General features: G+C 37.4%; 1 protein-coding gene across 1 annotated transcript in view; it reads left to right on the forward strand.

Moving 5' to 3' along the window:
* LOC112973035 (threonylcarbamoyladenosine tRNA methylthiotransferase-like) overlaps window positions 1-20,589 on the forward strand; it is a gene marked incomplete at its 5' end in the record, with an annotated part of 322,440 nt that overhangs the window by 199,673 nt on the left and 102,178 nt on the right. Inside the window, one exon of the mRNA XM_026080384.1 lies at window positions 9,625-9,805. Within this exon, the coding sequence (XP_025936169.1) occupies window positions 9,625-9,805 (181 nt within the window). The remainder of the gene's footprint in view (window positions 1-9,624; window positions 9,806-20,589) is intronic.

Here is a 20,589-nt window from a genome sequence, read left to right on the forward strand (position 1 = left end):
TCTGTTTTATATGCCTGATTTCTGTGTCAGAGTGAAGAGCTAAATGACTGTCACTGCAGCAGACATGGATGGGTCCTTAGAGCCCAAGACAGTTAGTGTTGGTGATAAGCATTGTGTCAGAGTTGAGAAAAAGTATATAATGCGCTCAGCTACTCATGACTGAGATCCTATTATTTCTGACCATGCCTGACAGCTCTAATGTTAAACAGGAAAGGGTCATAGAAAATTAGTGCAATTTCAAAGGCTGCTTTAATGCAGCAATCATTAAGTCAGTTCCCATGAACAGTTCCCTGGTGCAACCCTTAATAAATTCAAACTTTATTTTTAGTAATGACCTTTAGTAATGTGAGCCTTGATCCGCTGAGATGCTGTTCACTTTTGATGCATCTCCAAATCCCTTTTTTATGCATTTTAAATCAACACACGCTTATTCTGAATTTATGCGTGTGGATAGATGGAGATGTAATTTAAACACATCTGTTCAAATATGCATTTCAGATCAACTTGGTGCCGGTTCTCATAATAAGGCTGAGTTTTTGACGGATATTATATCCCTAAAGTACACAGCAGATGGTATTTATTAGAGATTGAATGAAAATGAAGTTTAAGGATGTTGAGCTTTTTGTCTTAAGTTGCTCATTTTTAAATCATAAAACAATAATGATCTGAAGTTATAAATCTGTAATGAGGTTCTGTAAAATGTTTCATTTGTATGGGAAGAGTAGAGCACCTTATTGATGAATAAAGTTGGTCCAAGCCTTAACTGTTCCTTTAAGAAATGAAGTGTTATAATGTTTCTTTTGAAACATTTGAATTGTGTCTAATAGGAACTCTAGCAACCCTCACTATAATTGTGAGAGTAGACAGGAGTAATGAGAGTAAAACTGCGTGTGCTGTTTTGTCCTTAGGCAGTGAGCTGTGTTAATTACGAAATACACGTTTTTTCCAGGTCGCTATTGCCCAGCAACATGGACAGTCCCAGTCCCTATGTGCATGGACTCCTCCTTACCTATTCCCTCATCAGGTTTAGCTCTGGAAATCAGGCTTTCCAGATGCTTCCAAATGTCAGCCCAGTTTTTAAAAGAGCTTTTTTGGGGGCAGGAGGTAGGCTTGGAAAAGAACAGTCACAGAAAATATCCATTGTCCCTCTAAATTAAGCTCTGAAAGAGGCTAGACCGTGCATTTGTGGAGAGTTGCACAGCTGCTATTCTAAGGTGACTATTTTAACCTTTCTAAGGTGATTGCATCAAAACCATTAATGATTCCAAAATTCAAAAATAGCCTCTTAAGCTGCGCTTGCAAATCAGTTTGAAGTTGCTGCAGATCACAAAGCTCAAGTGTGATGTGTTCCCAGTGAGAATCACCATCATAAGCGGCTGGTAGCCTTCAGCACTGTGTAAAATGTAGAATGCAAAGAATAGGCTACATGTAGTGATTCTGTAGCTGTAAGGCTATCTGAAATCTGAAGTGTGTGACTGTGAATCACCTCCAAATTAAATGGTAGGATTTAAGGTCTTGCCAATTATTCTCCCATGTATATATGTGCATATACCTTGCTTCAGGGGAAACTGCAAGGTTATTTGGAAGAACTACATTGGAGATTGTTCTGTGGTCATGCCTTTATATATATATATATATATATATTTTTTTTTTTTTGGAATTTTTGTTTCCTTGTCTGGTTTGTCCTGTCTTAGGCATCAGTTTCGGAGAGATAGGATCCAAGCTGTGGCAACAATAAAAAAAAAAAAAAAATCCATGTCTTAAAAATATGCATTTTCTTTACATATAAAAACATGATTTACTTAAAAGTCTGGTAGTGTTCAATGTTTCAGTAGTCAGGTGAAGCTAAACAAGTGAGTGTACTTGAAAATGAAATCATTATAGACTTTTATAACAACGACAACATAAAGTTATCTTCATTTTGATGCAGGTGGGCTGTGAGGTGAAGGAAAACTGATTTGTGAGGCAGCCTGGAGTTGTGTTAGGCAGTAAGAGAAAACATTTTAAAATATTTGAAATAATATAATTGCTTTGCAGTGGGAACACGTACATGAATATAAGATGTTAGCAGGTGTCCTGCCAGGGTAGAATCTTATGCTAGTGCATTTAATTGAAATATGTGCACCATAAACAAATTTAAATTTGCTAAAAGTAATCAAAACAGAAGGTCTGAATAACTAATATGTAACAGAGTTTAAAACAATGACGTTTAAGTGTCATAGTTTATTAAACGAATTTCTAACTTTTATCTTGCCACTGAATATTAATCGCTTTCTTTTTTAGAGGAGGAGGCGACAACTTTCAGTTGTTTCTCCCTGTATGTCATTGTATCTGAAGCTATTGGGTGTAGCCTACATTTCATTTTTTTCCAGTACAGTTTGTTACAGACTTAATAGAAATTCAGTCAAAGTGCAGTGAATTCATCTCTTCAGTTGRCTAGGTCTGATGGACAGTTTTGATAGAAGCAAAATATGAGGTCCCTCAGACTTGTGTGATGCTTGAGGATATTAATACTAAATATAAGAGATCTGAAACGGGTGCTACTTTTGCATTATTTATTTTTATTCTGTAGAGTTCTTACTCCCTGGTCGTGTTCCCCCCAACCCAAGTCGCTCCTGGAAGGCTTGCCTTGTCAATTCAAGCATTGCAAATCAAAAGTAATAAAAAAGCTCATGTTCTTGCCATCTCTCAGTACTCTTAAATTATATTGCAGTCTGAGGAACGTCAGTCTTGTCCTGCCATTTATACTTTTATTGTCAAATTTTATGTTAGTATTTTAAAAATCTTTTATGAGAAGTCTTGTTCTGATCATCCCTACTTGCCCTACACTCAGTTTCCACTATTGGTCCTGGTAATTTCTGTGCTGTCATTATGTGTCTAGAGCAACTGGGCGAGGGAAAAGGAAATGGCAGCACTAAATAGAATATCATACAAGAGTTAATGAGACAACATGTGTGGTGTGCTGTCCTTGATAATGCTGCTTGCTTTCTTACAACAGTTTCTTAATTAATGATGTTTATTATGTATATAGTTGCTTTGGATAATCAGTCTTATCAAATGATAGTTTATATCTAGCCATAAGGCTCAGTCAGTCATTTAGAAGGCTTCATACAGAAATGTTAATAAAATTTCTATTGTCATTGAACTGAAGTGCTTTCCAGTTCACTGTAAATTCATTGAGCAGCTGATGTGGGAGTTTAAAAGAGCTCTTCATCCTACCACAAGCTTTTTCAGTTTGTCCATCCTGGACTACTTTTAAAAGCATCTGTAGAGGATTACTAAGAAAAATATTTTCAGTGGGTATCCATGTGGTAGAAGTCTGTACATCCATTGCAAAGTTTAGGGTAAATCATAAACTGGAAAAGATGGAAACCCCCCTGCTTTTGAAAATATGCTCAGGTTTACTCCCCTAACTTCAGTGCTTAAATTATGAGTGTAGTGTGCTGTGCTCCATTCAAAGTTGAGAGGGAAGTGCTGGAGGGTTTCAGATGAGAAGTAGACTAAATCCCTTTCTGTACTGTCCTTCTRTGGTTTAATTCTCAGGTTAATCTCCATATGGTCAACAGAGAGAGAGGCAGGGCGATGTTTCATGTTGTACCTGGCCCTTGACAGAGGCAGTTCTTCCGGCTGCGCAGTCTGTGTTTCCCTTGTGCCAGCTCCAGCTCCTATGACCCCTCAGTGAGCAATGCAAGGAGTTTAAGCCAGCAATCCCACAAGACTTTCAAAGCAAAAAGAAAAACAAAACAAAATCAAAAACCCCCTCAAAAACAGAAATAGAAAAAAGGCTTCTGCAGAACAGTAGTCATAGGGGATATGCAACCATTTCTTTTAGTTGTGACACAAACTGGCACATTGACATGCATGTTAGGTTCTGTAAATGTGCTTCAAAGACCAGCTCTCAGATACCTTCCAATTATTTCATCCGTTATCTCATTTTCATTTGCTTGTTCCCTTAAGTAATAACATAATAAAATGTTCCCTAAAGGGACATACCCTGCATATGGCTCCAAAATATAAAATCATGTCTGAAATTGTAACCTTTCAGAGAAAACTGTGTTTATTTTCATAAGGATTTAGCATTTTCTTTTCTAACATTTTTTCAGTGTGAATTTCTAATTTATGAATCAAGAAGTTGCTAGGTCATCACATTTTTGGTTTTCACCTTAGTTACTCTGTTTTTCCCGGGCCATTCTTGTACCCTGTAAGAATGTGTAATGTTTTATATTTATTCATATAGCTATTTATTCTCATCCAATGTGTTTGTTACACTGGGGTGGGAGGGAAGAAGGAGGGATCTTGTTTAAGAACCAGTTGGTGGCTTTAAGTCAGTAGTCGATTTAAGTACTAATTGCTGAAAAGAAAGTGGGAAAAATATGCGGTCATGCAAAGAAATTTCGGGAGGGGTCACAGGAGAAGATGAAGGTGCTAATGAATTGCATTTTACCTCCTTTCTCTTTACTTAATTTCTTGCCTGAGCATAGATTTGATTTGTAATGGTTATTATTAAAGGAAAAGTTTTCTGTGACTAAAGCTATGTGAAATGTAACACCTGAATCCTAGCAAGTTTCACACTTCTGCTGGTTTTCTTAGACATATTGCTATGTGAAAATAGTTGGGTTTTTAAAATTATTTTCTATTTGGCAGCTTGACATTTTCATCTCTTTCCTAAATCAAGCCACCAGGGTTTTAATTTTGCATTTTACTCCCAACTTACATTCCCTCAAGATTTCTTTCCTTTCAACCATCCCCACAGTATCTGCTATACTTTTCTATTACTGCTAGTCTAGTGTCTGTTTTCTCTGACATCAGTAACTAGGTCCCCTGGGCATAAAGGAGCAGGGAACTCATCCCTGTGGGGATATGTCTGCACTGCTTGCTTCAGGGTAATGCGCAACTGAGATACCCGAGCAACCAGTGGTTCAGGAGCTACCCGGTTGTAGTAGCACAGAGCTAGCCTCAGACTGCTTTATGCTTCTGGACTTCTTCAGAGCTAGCTCAGATACCTGTAAGCCCTCAGGAGTCAATTCTCATTGCAGCAGTTACCCACATCATGTTCCTAGACTTTACCTCCAGATCTCATTTACTCCTTTTTGGAGATAGGGCACATTTCTTTCTTGGACTTGTCTTATCTTCACATAAAGGGTGGGATGTTGTATTTCTTATGTGCCATTTCCAGCACGTTTGTTCCTCCTTTCTCTGAGTCTTTGGATAGCTCTCCTCTGAGCACGTGTGTGTGATCATTTCTGGGGTGTTGGTCTGTACAATGTCACACTAAGAATGATTCTGCTGTACTGGAAAGTGATGTAGTTGCTTTTTTTTGGGTAGTCAGAACTGTCCCAGGGGATGGTGGTCTCGTTCAGGGTGATAGAGCACAGGTCTGCTGGAGTAAATGAAAGGGATTTATCTGTATGGAGGAAAAAAGACAGAGAGGATCTGTTGGAGGAACCCTAACTGTTAGGATTGTGTTATCTTATAGATGGCATTGATTATTCCTTACGTTTGTCTTTTTCTGAAATTTCACAATTTTATTTTAAAATGTTCCAATGGAGAGCCTTTGCTGGACTTTTTTTTTTTCTTTGTTTCTAAAGTTGAATGAATAGAAACAACAGTACGTGTTCATCGACAAAATCTTGCAAGGTTTATGATTGCCAGATAAAATGATCATGCACAATCTTTCTAGGTGTTTGTCAGGATTAAGAGGGTTTAAAATGGCTGGCAAAGTTTAGGTCATTTTACGCTTAGAAGTATTGAAATATACCTACCACCTCCATTAGCTAGGCTATAAGGGGCATCCAGGCTTCTGTAGGTTTGAAATGACTTTCTGCTTTTTTAATATCATTTTATCTTTCATAAGGACCACTCTGTACTCTTGGTTCCCTGGGCAATGTGTTCTGGAGCTTCTCGACTGCCCCTAGAAAACATTTACTGCCAATGAATTTTCAGAAACTTACTGGAAACACATTTCTGTACTTAATGTTACAAAATGCTTACTGGGATTGTTCAGCAGTTTTTTTCTTAATTTACTTCAGAATAGATGAACTGTGCATTTCATTTTTAAAAGCAATTTAATTTTGGCTGATGCACCAGAAATTGGTTCTTGTTGTGTAATTTTGCAGCATATTTTGTAGTTAGGACCATTTTTCAAACATTGAGTCTACACAGTAAAGAACTTAGTTCTGCTTTGTTTTAGAGTGTCAGGGCCAAGGTTACCTTAATTTTCAAATGTGTATGTGTTTTATGTTTTTCCGCAATGGTATCTTTTTTTTCTCCTTCTTCATTAAGAAATGATTTTGTGTGCGCGGAACTAATTCTACTTATTTTTGCTTGTGCATGTTTTGAGAAAGACTGAGAGCTTGATTTTTTCAGTAACTGGATTTGATCCTGAGTTAAATCTCATATACTTTTATCCCTTTTAAAACTACTTTTTTAATGATATAATCAACAGTGGTATAAAAATGCACAATGCAATGTCATATTTTGGGCAGGCTGGATTGAACCTGTAATTAATTGCTGTTTCTGAATAGACTGGTGTCCTTACTCTCTTTCCACAGCTTAGTTTTTCTTTGTGTGTAATAATCCCATCCAGAAAGCAATCTAATTACTAAGATAATTAACACCTTATCACCAAATGGAGTTCAGACGTTTGTACAGTTTATGATTTTTAAAAATATGTAATTTCCTTTTAACTGAATGACAAGTGGTGTTATGGAGAAAAAGAGCATATTTTAGTGCACCTAGCTTGATTGGACCTTATAATTCATGTTGCTATAGAAACAGCCAAACCTTTATAAAGGATGGTATTACTATTACCATTGGTAATAAATGCCTCGACTGTTGCCAATAGTGTCATTAAAATGGCTAAAATAACTTCATCATAACGTTTTTATCAGACTTAATGAATGTTCTGTTAATGTTCTGAGAAATGGCAGCCGATGTTATGTGATACTGATTTATAAAGTAATATATTTTGTCTCCGGTAAGCTTACCATTACTCCACAAAAATATTGGCAATGTGAACAAAATCATGTTGCAGCGTTTCTATTCTTGGTCCTTAAATGCAAAGAATTTTATTGTTACTTGATTTCAGGTAGAACTTTATGTCTTGCAGTTTTTCAGGCTTAAGAAACCAATGGAAATTGAGGCTTTTTAGCCAACAGTATTGGGGATTTTTGCTGTTCTGTGTAATGTTCAGCTTGTGTTTTCCCAGCTATACTTATTGGACCAACTCCTTCTTGAAAATGTCTGCTTTTATACCATTTTTAGTTTGGCATTCAAATTACATGTTTTAACTTCAATCTCAAACGTTAGAGTCTGAATTCATAAACTCAAAAAAGAGTTGAAAGAATTTAGATGGTTTCTTTTGTGTTTTTTTTCTTAAGGAAAAGGAGAGAGAAGATTCTAATACAGTGTCTAATAGATTCCTGTACAGCTAGCTGTATATGCAGGTACATATAAAAAGGAGTCCAAGGAATTTGGTTTAATATAATCTCATTGCCCATATTTAAATAAAAATTCCATTTCTTTTAGGTTAAAAAAGAAATAATCATGAAATATATTTATCGCCATGTACTCTTTATATCAAGGCCACTGTCCTGGGAGTAATTTTCTCTTTATTGTTTTTTGGGGGAGGGGATTGTGGTTTTTTTGTTGTTTTTTGTTGTTTTTTTGTTTTTAAGTTTCTGACTTCTCCATAGTTTTCATCATCATTCTAATATTATGTCACAAGTAAATATTAATAAATGAATTTGCTGAAATGTGCCTAAGATAGGAGCATCCCTTTTTAAAGAAAGTCTGCAAAGGCCTAGAAATCACTGGATTCAGGACTGTCTCAGGACTGAGAAAAGCAAGCTTTCCTCCTGAGTCCCAGTTCAAGTCCTCAGCATGGAAAGGTCAGACCACCCTTCTTGTCTTGAACCAGACCTAATTGCTGTGACACGGTAATATAGATACACATTTTAAGCAACAGGTATTTCTGATACGTGTGTAAAATGTCAAGTATGGTGGAGGAGAATCCAAAAACAAAGTTTTATGAAAGACTAAGCAGACTAATGAGCTCTAGTATATCACCTAATCCAATCGTTAAAAGCAATGTTGTATGCTTCCCCTTTCCTGGGTCTTTTGCCAGCTGATTTCCCTCTTCCAGTGGACCTCACTGTTGCAAGAAGTGTTTCTTTTGCCTCTTCAAACTTCAGTTTCTTTGACCACTATAATCACAGCAGTATTTTTCCTATGATGTTGTACTGTCTAATACGAAATGATGGTTCTCTTTGGCCATTCAAATACTTTATAAATGCAATTTTTTACATGCATTTGTATTTACAGTTGTGCTGTCCCTTGCCCTGATGAGGGGGAAGAGAAGCTTTCAAGCCATTTTTTGTTTGTTTGTTTGAAAAAAGGCTTGGAGACCCCTTCTTAAGCTCGGTCATGAGCTTTGTTTGTGGCAGTGGTCTTTATGCTATTCATCCCTRAGAGAATTTGTATCAACTGTTTTATTGTTATAGGCTACTTAAAGACAACTGTAGAGTAATTTAAGTTGGAAGGGGCCTCTGGAAGTCATCTTGTCTATTCCCCCCACTTGAAGCAGGACCAACTTTTCTCCAGCCTATCGTTACCTTTTTACTGGATAGTCAGGAAATCAGCTCTGTGTTGTAGAAGCAGTCTCATCTGGGTCAGTAGGGAGCACTTCTGAGCTATACATTTCCACCTCATTACAGAAGAGGTTTGTCATGATTGCCCCTTTACAAACGAGCAGACTGAGGTACAAAACGGTGCTGTAGTTTCTCGGCTTCTTACAGAGCAGTGGTCATCCAGCTGGCTAGTGGCAGATCTGGAAAGCTGAACTGATACCTCCTGGGTCTCATCCAGTGCTCTCTAAATACCATGCAGTAATCTCTTGGTTGAAGGACTCATTTTTCTGGGCCATGCACTTAAGGATTCTGCATATTCAGTCCAAAGGGAACAGTTAGGAAATGCTGACCTTACTAAATAAAAAGGGAGCTTGGTGCCTATGCATTTCTAAACTTAAGTTTTGGGGGGGGGTTAATTATTATTTTAAAGCAAGGAATAGTCCAATTTTATGGCGTGCTGAGTTAGAAATTAAATTGTGACTAAAAGTTGCCTTCTTGGCTCCAAAGCCAATTTTGTCTGAGATTGCTAGGCTCCATGGGACATCAGTCTCCTCTTTTGGATATCCCATTCTACTTTGATAGCAGTGGTATAATACATCAAATATCTTACAAACTCCGGTGGTTAAGTCTCAGAGGTTATAAACTGTGTAGATTAAGTAGTCAGAATTCAAGAAATTTACCAGTTCTGCTGATAACCTATAATGTTAAATGAAGGGGGAGTTGGTCCAGGACATTTTCCTCTTCTGTTGCAATTCTAATCCAATATTTACTGCAGTATCTCTTTCTTCTATTCCTTGTGCTCTCAGCTGAATACCAAATGCATTTTTAGTTACCAAACAATAGTGCTGAAATCTCTTTTTTTTCCCCCCACAGATTATTGTATATCTCAATTTCTGTAGATAAAGTTGAAGAGTTATATGTCTGTGTACCCTAACTTTTAAAGGAGCAAGACTTTTATATGTACTAAGTTCAGTATTCCTTTCTATTTGCCTTACAGAGTGCCTGGAATAACGATTGCTACAGACATCATCTGTGGTTTTCCAGGGGAGATGGATGAAGATTTTCAAGAAACAATGAAACTTGTAGAACAGTACAGGTTTCCCAGCTTATTCATTAATCAATTTTACCCACGCCCAGGAACCCCTGCTGCAAAAATGCATCAAGTTCCAGCTGCAGTGGTAAGATGTGTTTCGTTGTAGCACAATACACAGTGTACTCTGATGATTTTAAATATAAAAAGCACATACATGAAAATACAGCATTTCCTGCAGAATCATGCTACAACTCAATTTGAGTTTTATAGAACTCCAGTAAGTGCAATGACTGAGTTGCCTTTAGAGATTTGCTAGATCGCTGGGTGCATTGCCACATGTAAATTACTGTTCAGGTTGTTAGGAAAGGCAAAACAGTGGTTATACTGAGGTCATGTGTTCTTTCTATCAAGTTTTGGCTGAATGATTGCCAAGAATGGTAGCTGATTGATTGCACTTCCCCCTGCCCCCCCCATTTGAAGTCTTATGTGATTCCAGCAGTCTCCAGCAAATCACAGAATCACAGAATCACAGAATCGCTGAGGTTGGAAGGGACCTCTGGAGATCATCTAGTCCAACCCCCTGCTCAAGCAGGGTCACCTAGAGCACATTGCACAGGATTGCATCCAGGCGCCTTTTGAATGTCTCCAGAGAAGGAGACTCCACAACCTCTCTGGGAAACCTGTTCCAGTGCTCTGTCACCCTCACAGTGAAAAAGTTTTTCCTCATGTTCAGATGGAATTGTCTGTGTTTCAGTTTGTGCCCGTTGCCTCGCGTCCTGTCACTCGGCACCACTGAAAAGAGTCTGGTCCCATCCTCTYGACACCCTCCCTTCAGATGCTTGTACACGTTGATAAGATCCCCCCTCAGCCTTCTCTTCTCTGGGCTGAACAGGCCCAGCTCTCTCAGTCTTTCCTCATAAGAGAGATGCTCCAGTCCCCTAATCATCTTTGTAGCCCTTCGCTGGACTTGCTCCAGTAGTGCCATGTCTCTCTTGTTCTGGGGAGCCCAGAACTGGACGCAGTACTCCAGATGTGGCCTCAGCAGGGCTGAGTAGAGGGGGAGGATCACCTCCCTCRACCTGCTGGCAACACTCTTCCTGATGCAGCCCAGGACACCATTGGCCTTCTTGGCCACAAGGGCACATTGCTGCCTCATGCTTAACTTGGTGTCCACCAGCACTCCCAGGTCCTTCTCGGCAGAGCTGCTTTCCAGCAGGTCAACCCCCAGCCTGTACTGGTGACTGGGGTTATTCCTCCCCAGGTGCAGGACTCTGCACTTGCCTTTGTTGAACTTCATGAGGTTCCTCTCTGCCCACCTCTCCAGCCTGTCCAATGATCATGAATAATTATGCAAGTATTAATAACAGAGCAATAGTAATCTTCACTTTATTTGTAAAACATCAAATTTGCATGTAACTACTTCCATGTGACCTCCTTATACACTGCTTATAAACTCTGTTTTCCTTCAACCTGCATGCTAAAGTTTATTGAAGAAATTTGCATTTAATCTTCTGGTTTTCAGGTGTTCTCTTACTTTCTGTTTTTGGCCGAGTAGTACCACCCTTCCCAACTACCAACATTCTTACTTCAAATTCCCATGAGGACAAAGACATCTTTTAGTATAGAAAGCAGATGGCTATTGACTGTATTTTGATTGATATAGTTTAAATTCCTTTTTTATAAGTGATAATAATAGCAATCACATCTGAAGGTATGGTTTGATTTATTAACAAAAAATGTTTTTTGAATTTGTAACTGTGCAAACTTGTCTAATCTGAATTTTGAAATGAGAAAATATACAACACTGATGCCTGTACAACAATTTAACTTATTACCTATACCAGCATAAATATTTTTATTTCCTGTCAGTGTAAGAATGGAAGTCAGCCAACAATGTAAATCACTTTAAATAAAAAATGTTTATTGGGATTTATGTATCCTGATACACTTAACATGAAGCCAAATCAGTACTTGTATCTCTTCACTTATATATCCAAAAGCTAGAGTCCCTGCTTACTGTCAGTATATACCATGAATTCTCTGAGAAGGTGTCAGCTGCTGAAGGCATAAAATGAGATTATATTTGGCATCTTCAGTTTCTTGTTTAGAGAAGTACAGCTTGAACAGTGATTGCTCATTTATCGTAGGCCATTTCATAATAGAAAATACTGAATTTTCAGATATAAATAGTTGCTGTTAAAATAGTGTATTTAGTGTAACCTCATTCTGATAGTTATGAGTTAGAATGCTTTTTACAAACTCATCAATGAAAAAAATGTAGAAACATAATTTTTATCAGGAAGGTTAAAAATGAAAACATTGATTTATCTTTCTGTTCTTGCAGTCTTCCATTCACAAGTTTATAAGCCCATTATTTTCATGGGAGGTACAAAGAACTAGGTTAATTGGCCCTCTTCTATTTAACTATGTACCATAGGGAAGATAGTATATGAAGAGCTATATTATTAAAAGAACAACATTAGCTGTTTTGTGGTTGGGGAGGGACGGGGGATCTGGGAAAATGGGAATGTCGTTTTAACAAGTTTAAAATTCTTTCTTTGTTCTTATTTCTAGCACTTATTGCTTTCAGTGAATTAGAACCTTCAAAGAAAATCAGGCCTCTAATCCAGGGCTGATGAAAATCTGTAATTAATAGAATTTTGTTTCTCTCTTTTTTTTTTTTTTCTCTGTAGTCCTTGAAAAAAACTAAGTTGTAAGATCCTTCATTCTTTCATTTCTTTCTAGAAACACAGAGTAACCAAACAAATGGAACAGGAGGAGCTTGTGCTGATCTCTTGCATTTTTTATTCATATTGCCTCTAGATAGAAGCTAATGATCTTCCCTGCATTATCAAGAATGTATAGGCACTTCAGTATGCATTCCTTGTCTAGAGTTACTTATAATTATGTAAGTTTCTCAGCTAGGTTAAGAAAGTAGCACATAACCATCCACATTATGCACTCCTTCATCTTTAAAAAAAAAAATTATTCATGTCATCTTACTGTTAATGAACTGACATTATTGCATTTGCATAGGGAAAAATAGCATGTAAAATGATATCAGAATGTTATGTGCATGTGTCTGGGTGTACATGCGGTACATTGTATTGCCAGTCTAATCTCATGAGCTAGTTCTTTTTTCCTAACATATTCTCTGCTGTGGATGCAGGTTTCTCTTGGTAGAATCTCTTTCTATGAAAAGAATTTTGGCTATATTATTTAAGTACAGGTGCTGAACTAGTGATTAAGTTATTTGACAGTTGTAATTCTTGTCTTTTTCCTCAAGACTGGATGTATTTGCTATGTTATTTCAACTTTGCAGAATTTTTGCAGTAGAGAGATACTGCTATTTGCACACTGCTCCCCCTTAGTTAAGACCCAATTCTCCAAGTCATGTTCAAGACAGCTTCAGTGATTCTGCCCAAGTATCACAGCTGTAATAACGTATTTGCCTTGTCAGCTCCTTTTAAGTTAGCTTTTTACAAGATGACGTTATGTCTTTTAGGGACAGTCTAAGAAGTACTAAGTATTTAGTGCTTTCTTATTTTTAGGGGATAATTTTGATGAAAGTGGTAAATGTAATTGCTTTTTTGGAGGAAATTTTCATTTGGGTTTATCTTAATAGAAAATATTCAGTAGGTCAACATGGTATCTTTTGTTCACATAGATAATTTATCTTTGAAAGCCTTAGAGGCGCTGATCTTTTTCTAAAAGGGCAGATGACACTAATCCAGACGGACAGATCTGCCACCATAAATTCAGAAAAGGCAGTTAAGGCTGCAGGCCTTTCTCGTTTCTCCTAGAGAAAAAAAACATCCATGGAGGATCAGACATCTGTCTAAATGGTCATCATTTCATAACCGTCAATTGGGTCATGCTTACCATAAATACTGTTTCCAGTTTAGAGAAAAGCTAGAGCACAGTTAAGCAAAACTAGGCATGACCATGTCTGAATGCTTTTTATAAGCAATTGCTGTGATTCACAGAGTCATATACATGGCAAATGAATCACAGTGTGGTTCAAAATCTTTACTACCGAAAATTCTGGGGGGGTTTTGCCCTTCCCCACACACACACTTTATCYACCTACCTCTAAATACATTGTTTCAGAGATGAGTTTGGATGCTCTTTATCTCCAGTGGGCTGGCAGTTGAAAATTCTCACTATGAAGTGTGCTAACTGTGAAATGTTAGTTTGTAGGTGGTTATCATTATTTTGGATCTGGCTTTCTCCCTTTCCCTATTGAATTCAACAGTAAAAGTGATAGTGCTGATAGCATTATAATGCAAATTATATGTTCTAGTCAGGTATGTATTTTAGTGAGCAAAGTAAGAAATCAGGATTTAGAGGTATCTAATGGGGATTTTGTATTTAGCTGCATCACAAAGGCTCAGAATGTTTTAAGTGTAAATCCAAAAATTCCTTTTTTTTCTCCAAAATCAAGGAATCCGTGTCATTTTATATTTGTGATAATTTTAATTTCTCTGTCCTTCACCTTTTTCAATGTAGCTGTTACTTGTCTGGAAGCTTGGGGAGGAGTGGGGAGAGGATTCCCTCTCTGTCTTTGAGATTTGGTCCCTGACAAATCTTGAAAGCATTAGGGGACATTGTTGTCTTAGGCTCAGCTCGGTTTCTATCACATGGAATCAAAGTGAGGAGATCACCATTTTGAAAATAAGTATCATAGTAAGGCATGATTAGTTTCCTGTCTAGTGAGAATATGAGATGGCAGCTGTTTTGAGATAAATGGTGTGATTGCAGCTTCATGATTTCACTGCCCTCAACTGCAGTGTGGCTGGATTCCAACCTTTCTACATGTAGTATTTTCAATAGATTAAGCCATCTGTGTTTCAAAGCAGCTTGTATGATTACTAGATTTTTCAAAAAAGCATTGTGACCTGTCTAGATGAAAGACTGTATGTTCACTTTGTCTCTCAGTCTCTTTCTCTCTCACTTTATGTACATATTCATCAAATAATTATCCTGCTCCCAGCTAGAAACTTTAATGTCAGTCTGGGCCTTTCCTTTAATTCCTCTGGAGAGTCTCCTTGATTTTCTCTCTGCATCAGCTGTATTAAACATTGTGCTTAGTGTGCTGAGATGAGTAACTAAATTACAAATCTCATACCTGAACTGGTATTTAATCTCAAAAATCATTTGCCTCAGAAAGAGAGGTAGGTATAGGGCATTTTCTTGTACAGAATCTAGCAGGCAGGGGGGTACTAAAGTCTTTCAATACGTGAAGTGTCCACAGTAGGCAAAAATAAGAGACCTTGTTAACTTGTTCTGAAAGTTTCTCTCCACTTTCCCAAAGCTCAGTCTCTTCCAGCCTTCGTCTCGAACAGTCCCTCCTCTAGGCAAGCACTTGTTTGCAGTTTGAGAACTGCAAGCCCTAATTGTGTTTTTCCTTTGTAGGGACTGGCCATGTCCATCCAGTCACGGTGCAGGGGATTTGCATGCAGACTGTGCTGTTCCCAGATGTTGTGTCCAGGCAAAACTCCTCCTGAATCTCAATCTTCATCTATTTGGATACTGGACACTTTTTCTGTTGAATATTCCCATCATTGCTAGAAAAAGAACCGTGGTCAATGTATATTATCACACCATCATTTAGAGCTGTTACTATTTATACCACCTCCAGGAGCAGTACTTAATGTACTGAGAGATTATCCTCTATCTAGATGGCATAGTGCCACGTGCACCTTCTCAATGTTACCTGCCAGACAAATAGTTTGAGAGCGCTATAAATGATCTGGCTATGCAGTTGCTGAGAATTCTGTTCACAGCTGAATTTGTGGAATGAGTTAAATTCCCCCGTCAGGACTTTGCAGAGTCAGACCCCTGGGAAGGGACAAGAATATTTTGACTGTAGCGCCTGGAGCCATGTCTCTTAAATCCTGCCTTGGTGTAGTTCAGGCACCCGGTAGAATAGGAGGATTAGACTTTTAAGGAGTGACTGTCCTGCTTGAAAAAGCAAGTCAAAATTCAAAGCTAGCCCAGAAAAACACCTGGGAAACCCAAGTTGGTATTCCACTCCTTTGAATTTAGCTTTGTTTTTACAGCAGAAACAGATTAGAATGAAAATTGCCAACAACATCCTCATAACCTTTATACAAATTCAGTTTGCAATCTGAGCATCTGAAAGTAAATGTGCAGCTATAGATTCAGACTAAGCCATTTTCTTAAGAAAAAGAAATAATAGGACACTGGAAAATAAAACGTGGAGAATATATACATGGAGGAGGAGGCAGAGTTCTTTTTAAATTTCACTGTCAAGCCAGAAATACTTGCAGATTCTGCAAGAATTCTGAAACCACCACGAATGTGGTATAATTGTGCAGGTTGCTACTTGCAGCCATGTACAGCACACATGTTGATTGCTTTTATGAAAGCGTAGTCCTATGAGATTTGTCATCCCCCCACGAGCATTCATTTCCCATCGTCGTGAACATTCGTTTTCCATCCTCCTTCACCTTTTGTGGAATGCTGGTGGGATTATGAGATTTCTTAGTTGCAAGGAAGCTGAAATAGCATCAGGAGTTCCGTATACCGCATACTCCCGTACTGCATAGAAGAGAGGGATGGTACTCTGTAAAGGTGAAATTCAATAAAGTCTTTGATTGTGAAGGAGAAAGCAATTTTAATCTGCAACATAACTATAGATGTGGTCAGCATCTCAGGTAAATTTCTCCTTTCAGTATAATTCTTTTTCTCACAAGAATTAAGAATTCAAAAATAGAAATGTAGTTTTTTGAAACAGGAGTCTAGTGGTCTCTGTGGATGTTTTCTTTTTTGTATGCTTTTTATGGTTTATCACCCATTCTCCACCATTTTTGTTTATTAAAGAAGGCAGAAAAGTATATCATTTTTCTGTATTTCCCACCTAAATTATAACTTTGTTCTTCAAAAGATAATTGTATGATTTTTAAATAAAGTGGCATTCAGGATAAACCAAATACATACTTTTTTTTTTAAACTTCTTTTACATTTTACTCACACTGCAAACTGCATGAATATGCACATGCCTGGAGTATATTGGAAGCCTCTGCTGTTAATTACAAGGATTGAAGCTGTAAGATAAATGTCATGAGGACAGTAGAAGCTGAAGATTGTACATTTTTTTCCCTTGCCAGTGATTATGAACATGTGCACTGATCTGGGTCTTCAGGTCAGAGTATTACAGAAAGTACAAGGACTGTTTTGTAGATTCTCTCTCCTCTGAGAGAGGATTTGAGGTAAGGGGGGAGATACAACCAAAATTTCTTTGGACACCTTTTATTCATTAAGCTGCTGTTATTAATGAAATCAAGCCATTATTGTTAAAAGCAGGTAACTTTTCGCATAACACATTCATTTATTCACTCACATAGTTCACTCACACAGTTACTGGTTACCTGCTTGAGCAGCAGCTAGAAGACCRACCCCAGCTGCATGCTCAGATGCAGAGGGTCATAGTGGCACACCAGGGGCTTCGAGGTAGGTGTTTGGAAAGTCCCTCAGAGGGATCTTTGTTCAAATAGGTGTATATACAGTCCTGCAGTCTTCATCCACATATAGCAGTTATCACCGTCTTGGATGTGATCCGAGTCGCACAGTCTGACGTTGATCCTAACAGCCTTGGGCAGATTCAACAGACTCTTGGTGTCCTGAGTTTGTCAGTTCTTACAGATTCAGCAGGACTGCGAGTCTCCAGAGCTTATCAATCCTTTCACATGCTACCTTTTCAGCATGCAATTTGGCCTGTTGTTTGCTGTTACTTCTCAATCCAAACCCATAGATACCTACAGAACCCAGTCACACAAGCTCACGCAGAAAGGGGCCTTTATTACAACTGGATGTTAACATTATGGATTCTCTTTCCTTTCCCTTTTTCCCTCTTCATTTCCTCACAATTAAGTGGAAGAACCACAGGAGTTTTAACTATGTCTTTCTGTAGCTTTTACTTGAATTAGTTAGGTGACTACTGTATTATAAGGAATGTTTCATCTCTGTTAATTCATATTTTAAAACATTTTATGAACCAGTCTGGTCAGAGCTGGAAACAGCACAAGTCATTACAGAGGCGAGGGAGTACTTCCCATAACTTAATCCCTGAAACTGGATGTATGCATCAGAACAGTAAAATCTATTTGCTTCAGAAAAACCTCTTTGCTTTGGCAGTTCTGGACTTTCTTGAGTGAGAGCATAGTTTAGATTTAGTAGTTTGTGACTTAAAACAGGTAGCAAATTAAGAATCTGTCCAGGTCTGATATTAATAACGTTACTGAAATGGGTTAAGCTTTACTACTTAAATACCTTTGTTGTCTGGCATAAACAGATTTTGGTTGAGTGTTTTAGTTTTGTGTCTATCCATAACTGTTGCTTTAGACTAAGAATAGAATTTGCCATTATTTTAAGTCCAGTTTAAAATGTATTTTTAAAAAAATACAGACTTCTCAATATAATTCTCTTATTTTTTTTAAATCTGCAGTCCACCTTTAAAGTGTAGAAGCTTTTTAATGTGAATTTGGTTATATTTGTTCCATGTCATGGAGGTGACTAAATTTGTCCATCATTTGCAAATCATGTTGCATTTATGATGGTCCGCAAAGTCTGCTTTGAAAGAAAAGGATGACACTGAAATATCCTGAGGTAGCTTCTCAGTGACCCTTTCCTGAACTTCATCTGTCTCTGATAATCCAAACACACTCCTTCAAAGCCATCACAGTCAATCAGGTCACCGAATGCTTTGGAACTTTTGTATCTTCTGCTGTTTTGGTTGTTGCACATGCACCTCAAGTCAGCCTGTTAAAAATCCATGTGGGATTTGGAACTGCTGGAAAACTGGAAGTAGAGAGGAGGACTGAGTAATAGCCAGCTCAGTCCTGGGCTTAGATGACATGTAGACCAGTAACACTTCAGTAATAAAATGTAGTTTGCAATTCATTCTGTTTTGTTTTTATTGCAAATCTGGGTGCAATAGCTATATATATTCAAAACYAGCCTATCCCTCATGACCAATGACTTCATTTCTGATTCAGCGTCTGTCTAATTTGAAGTATGGACAATATTCATTAATATCCAAAACCCTGTTACTGTCAGACACCTTTAGTCTGCAAGATCTTTTTGAGCGGAAATAGAAAGTCTTCCTATTCAGTTACAGTGGCATCCTTTGAAAGTAACCACTTCATATAGGCTAAGGTATGTAATTAAAATTTGAGTATGAATTTGAGGCATAAAAATCTACAAGAGGTGAGACAGAGCATATACAAACCACACTCACTGAAGGCAGCTAAAATTTAAGGTCCGTCAAGAGCAAAGAAGATTTAAGGCCTTTTCTGAAACAAAGAATTTCTTTATGAAAATCTTCATAGTAACTTTTACTTAGTTTATCCTCTGCTAAGAGGAAGATTTCATTAAGAAGAATGATGGTAATATCAAACATTAATCCTAAACTAAATTAAAAAAACCAAATATGCCAGAAGCAGCAGGATTCAGTAAGATTTGTAAAATATGTGAGTTTGAAAAGTCTGCATTAAATAGCTGAGATTCTATGCAAAGTAAGAAGGAGGAAATTCCATTGCCCATAGTTTAATTGAAAATGGATTCTTCCAGAAATTGTTTTCAATTAGATTGACAGATACTCTTATGAAGATCCTATACTGTTTTTTGAGAACAATTGTGTTTTCCATAAATAAGAATCTCTACTTAAAATACAAATGAGACTTAACCATAACTATTTGTGTTGCCATAATCGTGAAGGCATTTTAATGTTTGTGATCATTTGCTAGATTGATCTGATTTGTAAAGGTATCTAAAGTTTTCATGTATTTTTCCCTTTTGGAAAAAAAAAAATCATGGCCTCATGAAAAGCTCTGTTTTAAATTTTTTTGAAAGAATCATGGAGTATATAAAGTATCAAGACTGTAGAGTATACAAAATATAAATGATGAATGTATAATCATGAATTATGGTGTTAATCTGAGCTGCAAAAACGTTCACCATCCTGGAGAATTAAGGTATACTGCTGCGTATAGCATATTGAACACTAAGTGGCCTTCTCCATGTTTACAGCAGAAAAATTTAAAAAGTATTTTTGTCACACCAAGATAAATAATGAAATACATGTATGTCAATAGGTAAACCAGAACTATAAGTTTATTTTTGACATAGTAATTCAGATGAGTTAGGTCCAAAAAACTAGGTAGCCCCAAAATGATTTTGTCTGCTTCATTATAGGTGTGATCAGAAAGACAGGAATAATACCAGTAGAAGTAAATTAGCTGTCAAGAGTAGGAAACTTGCCAAGCCGTCATTGTCACTTCTGCCCTTTCAGACCTCTCAAGGCACAGACACAAGAGCATAACAGCCACAAGAACATGATAAACAGCAGCTACAATTTTATCAAGAAATCTGACTGGGGCACAACATTTTTTTTCAGGTTCATTTCTAAGGGGGTGATGCACTGAGTAACTCAGGGTCAAAGAGAATGGTTCACTGATTTCTGATCATATTTTAAAAATTGTTTTGCAGAACAAAAGGCAATCTATAAGCTTTGATAACTTGGCTATTTCAGTGGCTTGGCTCATATCTGTAGTGTGGTTATAGGTGTATAGATTTAAGGCATTATGACGTGAATCTCCAAGCAAGGGTTTAAAATGTATCTTGGTTAGAGTATTTTCTACATCTTTCTATGTTATTTTGCCAAATAAATCTTTGGTGATTTAAGTTAGGCCGGTCAGTGTCTTTTGACAGAGCATCCCAAGTGGCTTCAAACTTCATTCTGTACTATAAAAATTTGGTTTGGAACTGCCTAAGGGCTTTGTAAGTGTGAGATCACAGAATTAACTTGAAAAAAAAAGATACAACTTTATTGTGGCTCAGAAAAAGCCACAGTTACCTAAGTTGGAGAATGCTGTAACACAAAATGCGTTGAACCTATTTTTTCAG

This window comes from Apteryx rowi, unplaced genomic scaffold (genome assembly GCF_003343035.1).
Source record: "Apteryx rowi isolate R43461 unplaced genomic scaffold, aptRow1 scaffold_518, whole genome shotgun sequence".
NCBI lineage: Eukaryota > Metazoa > Chordata > Aves > Apterygiformes > Apterygidae > Apteryx > Apteryx rowi.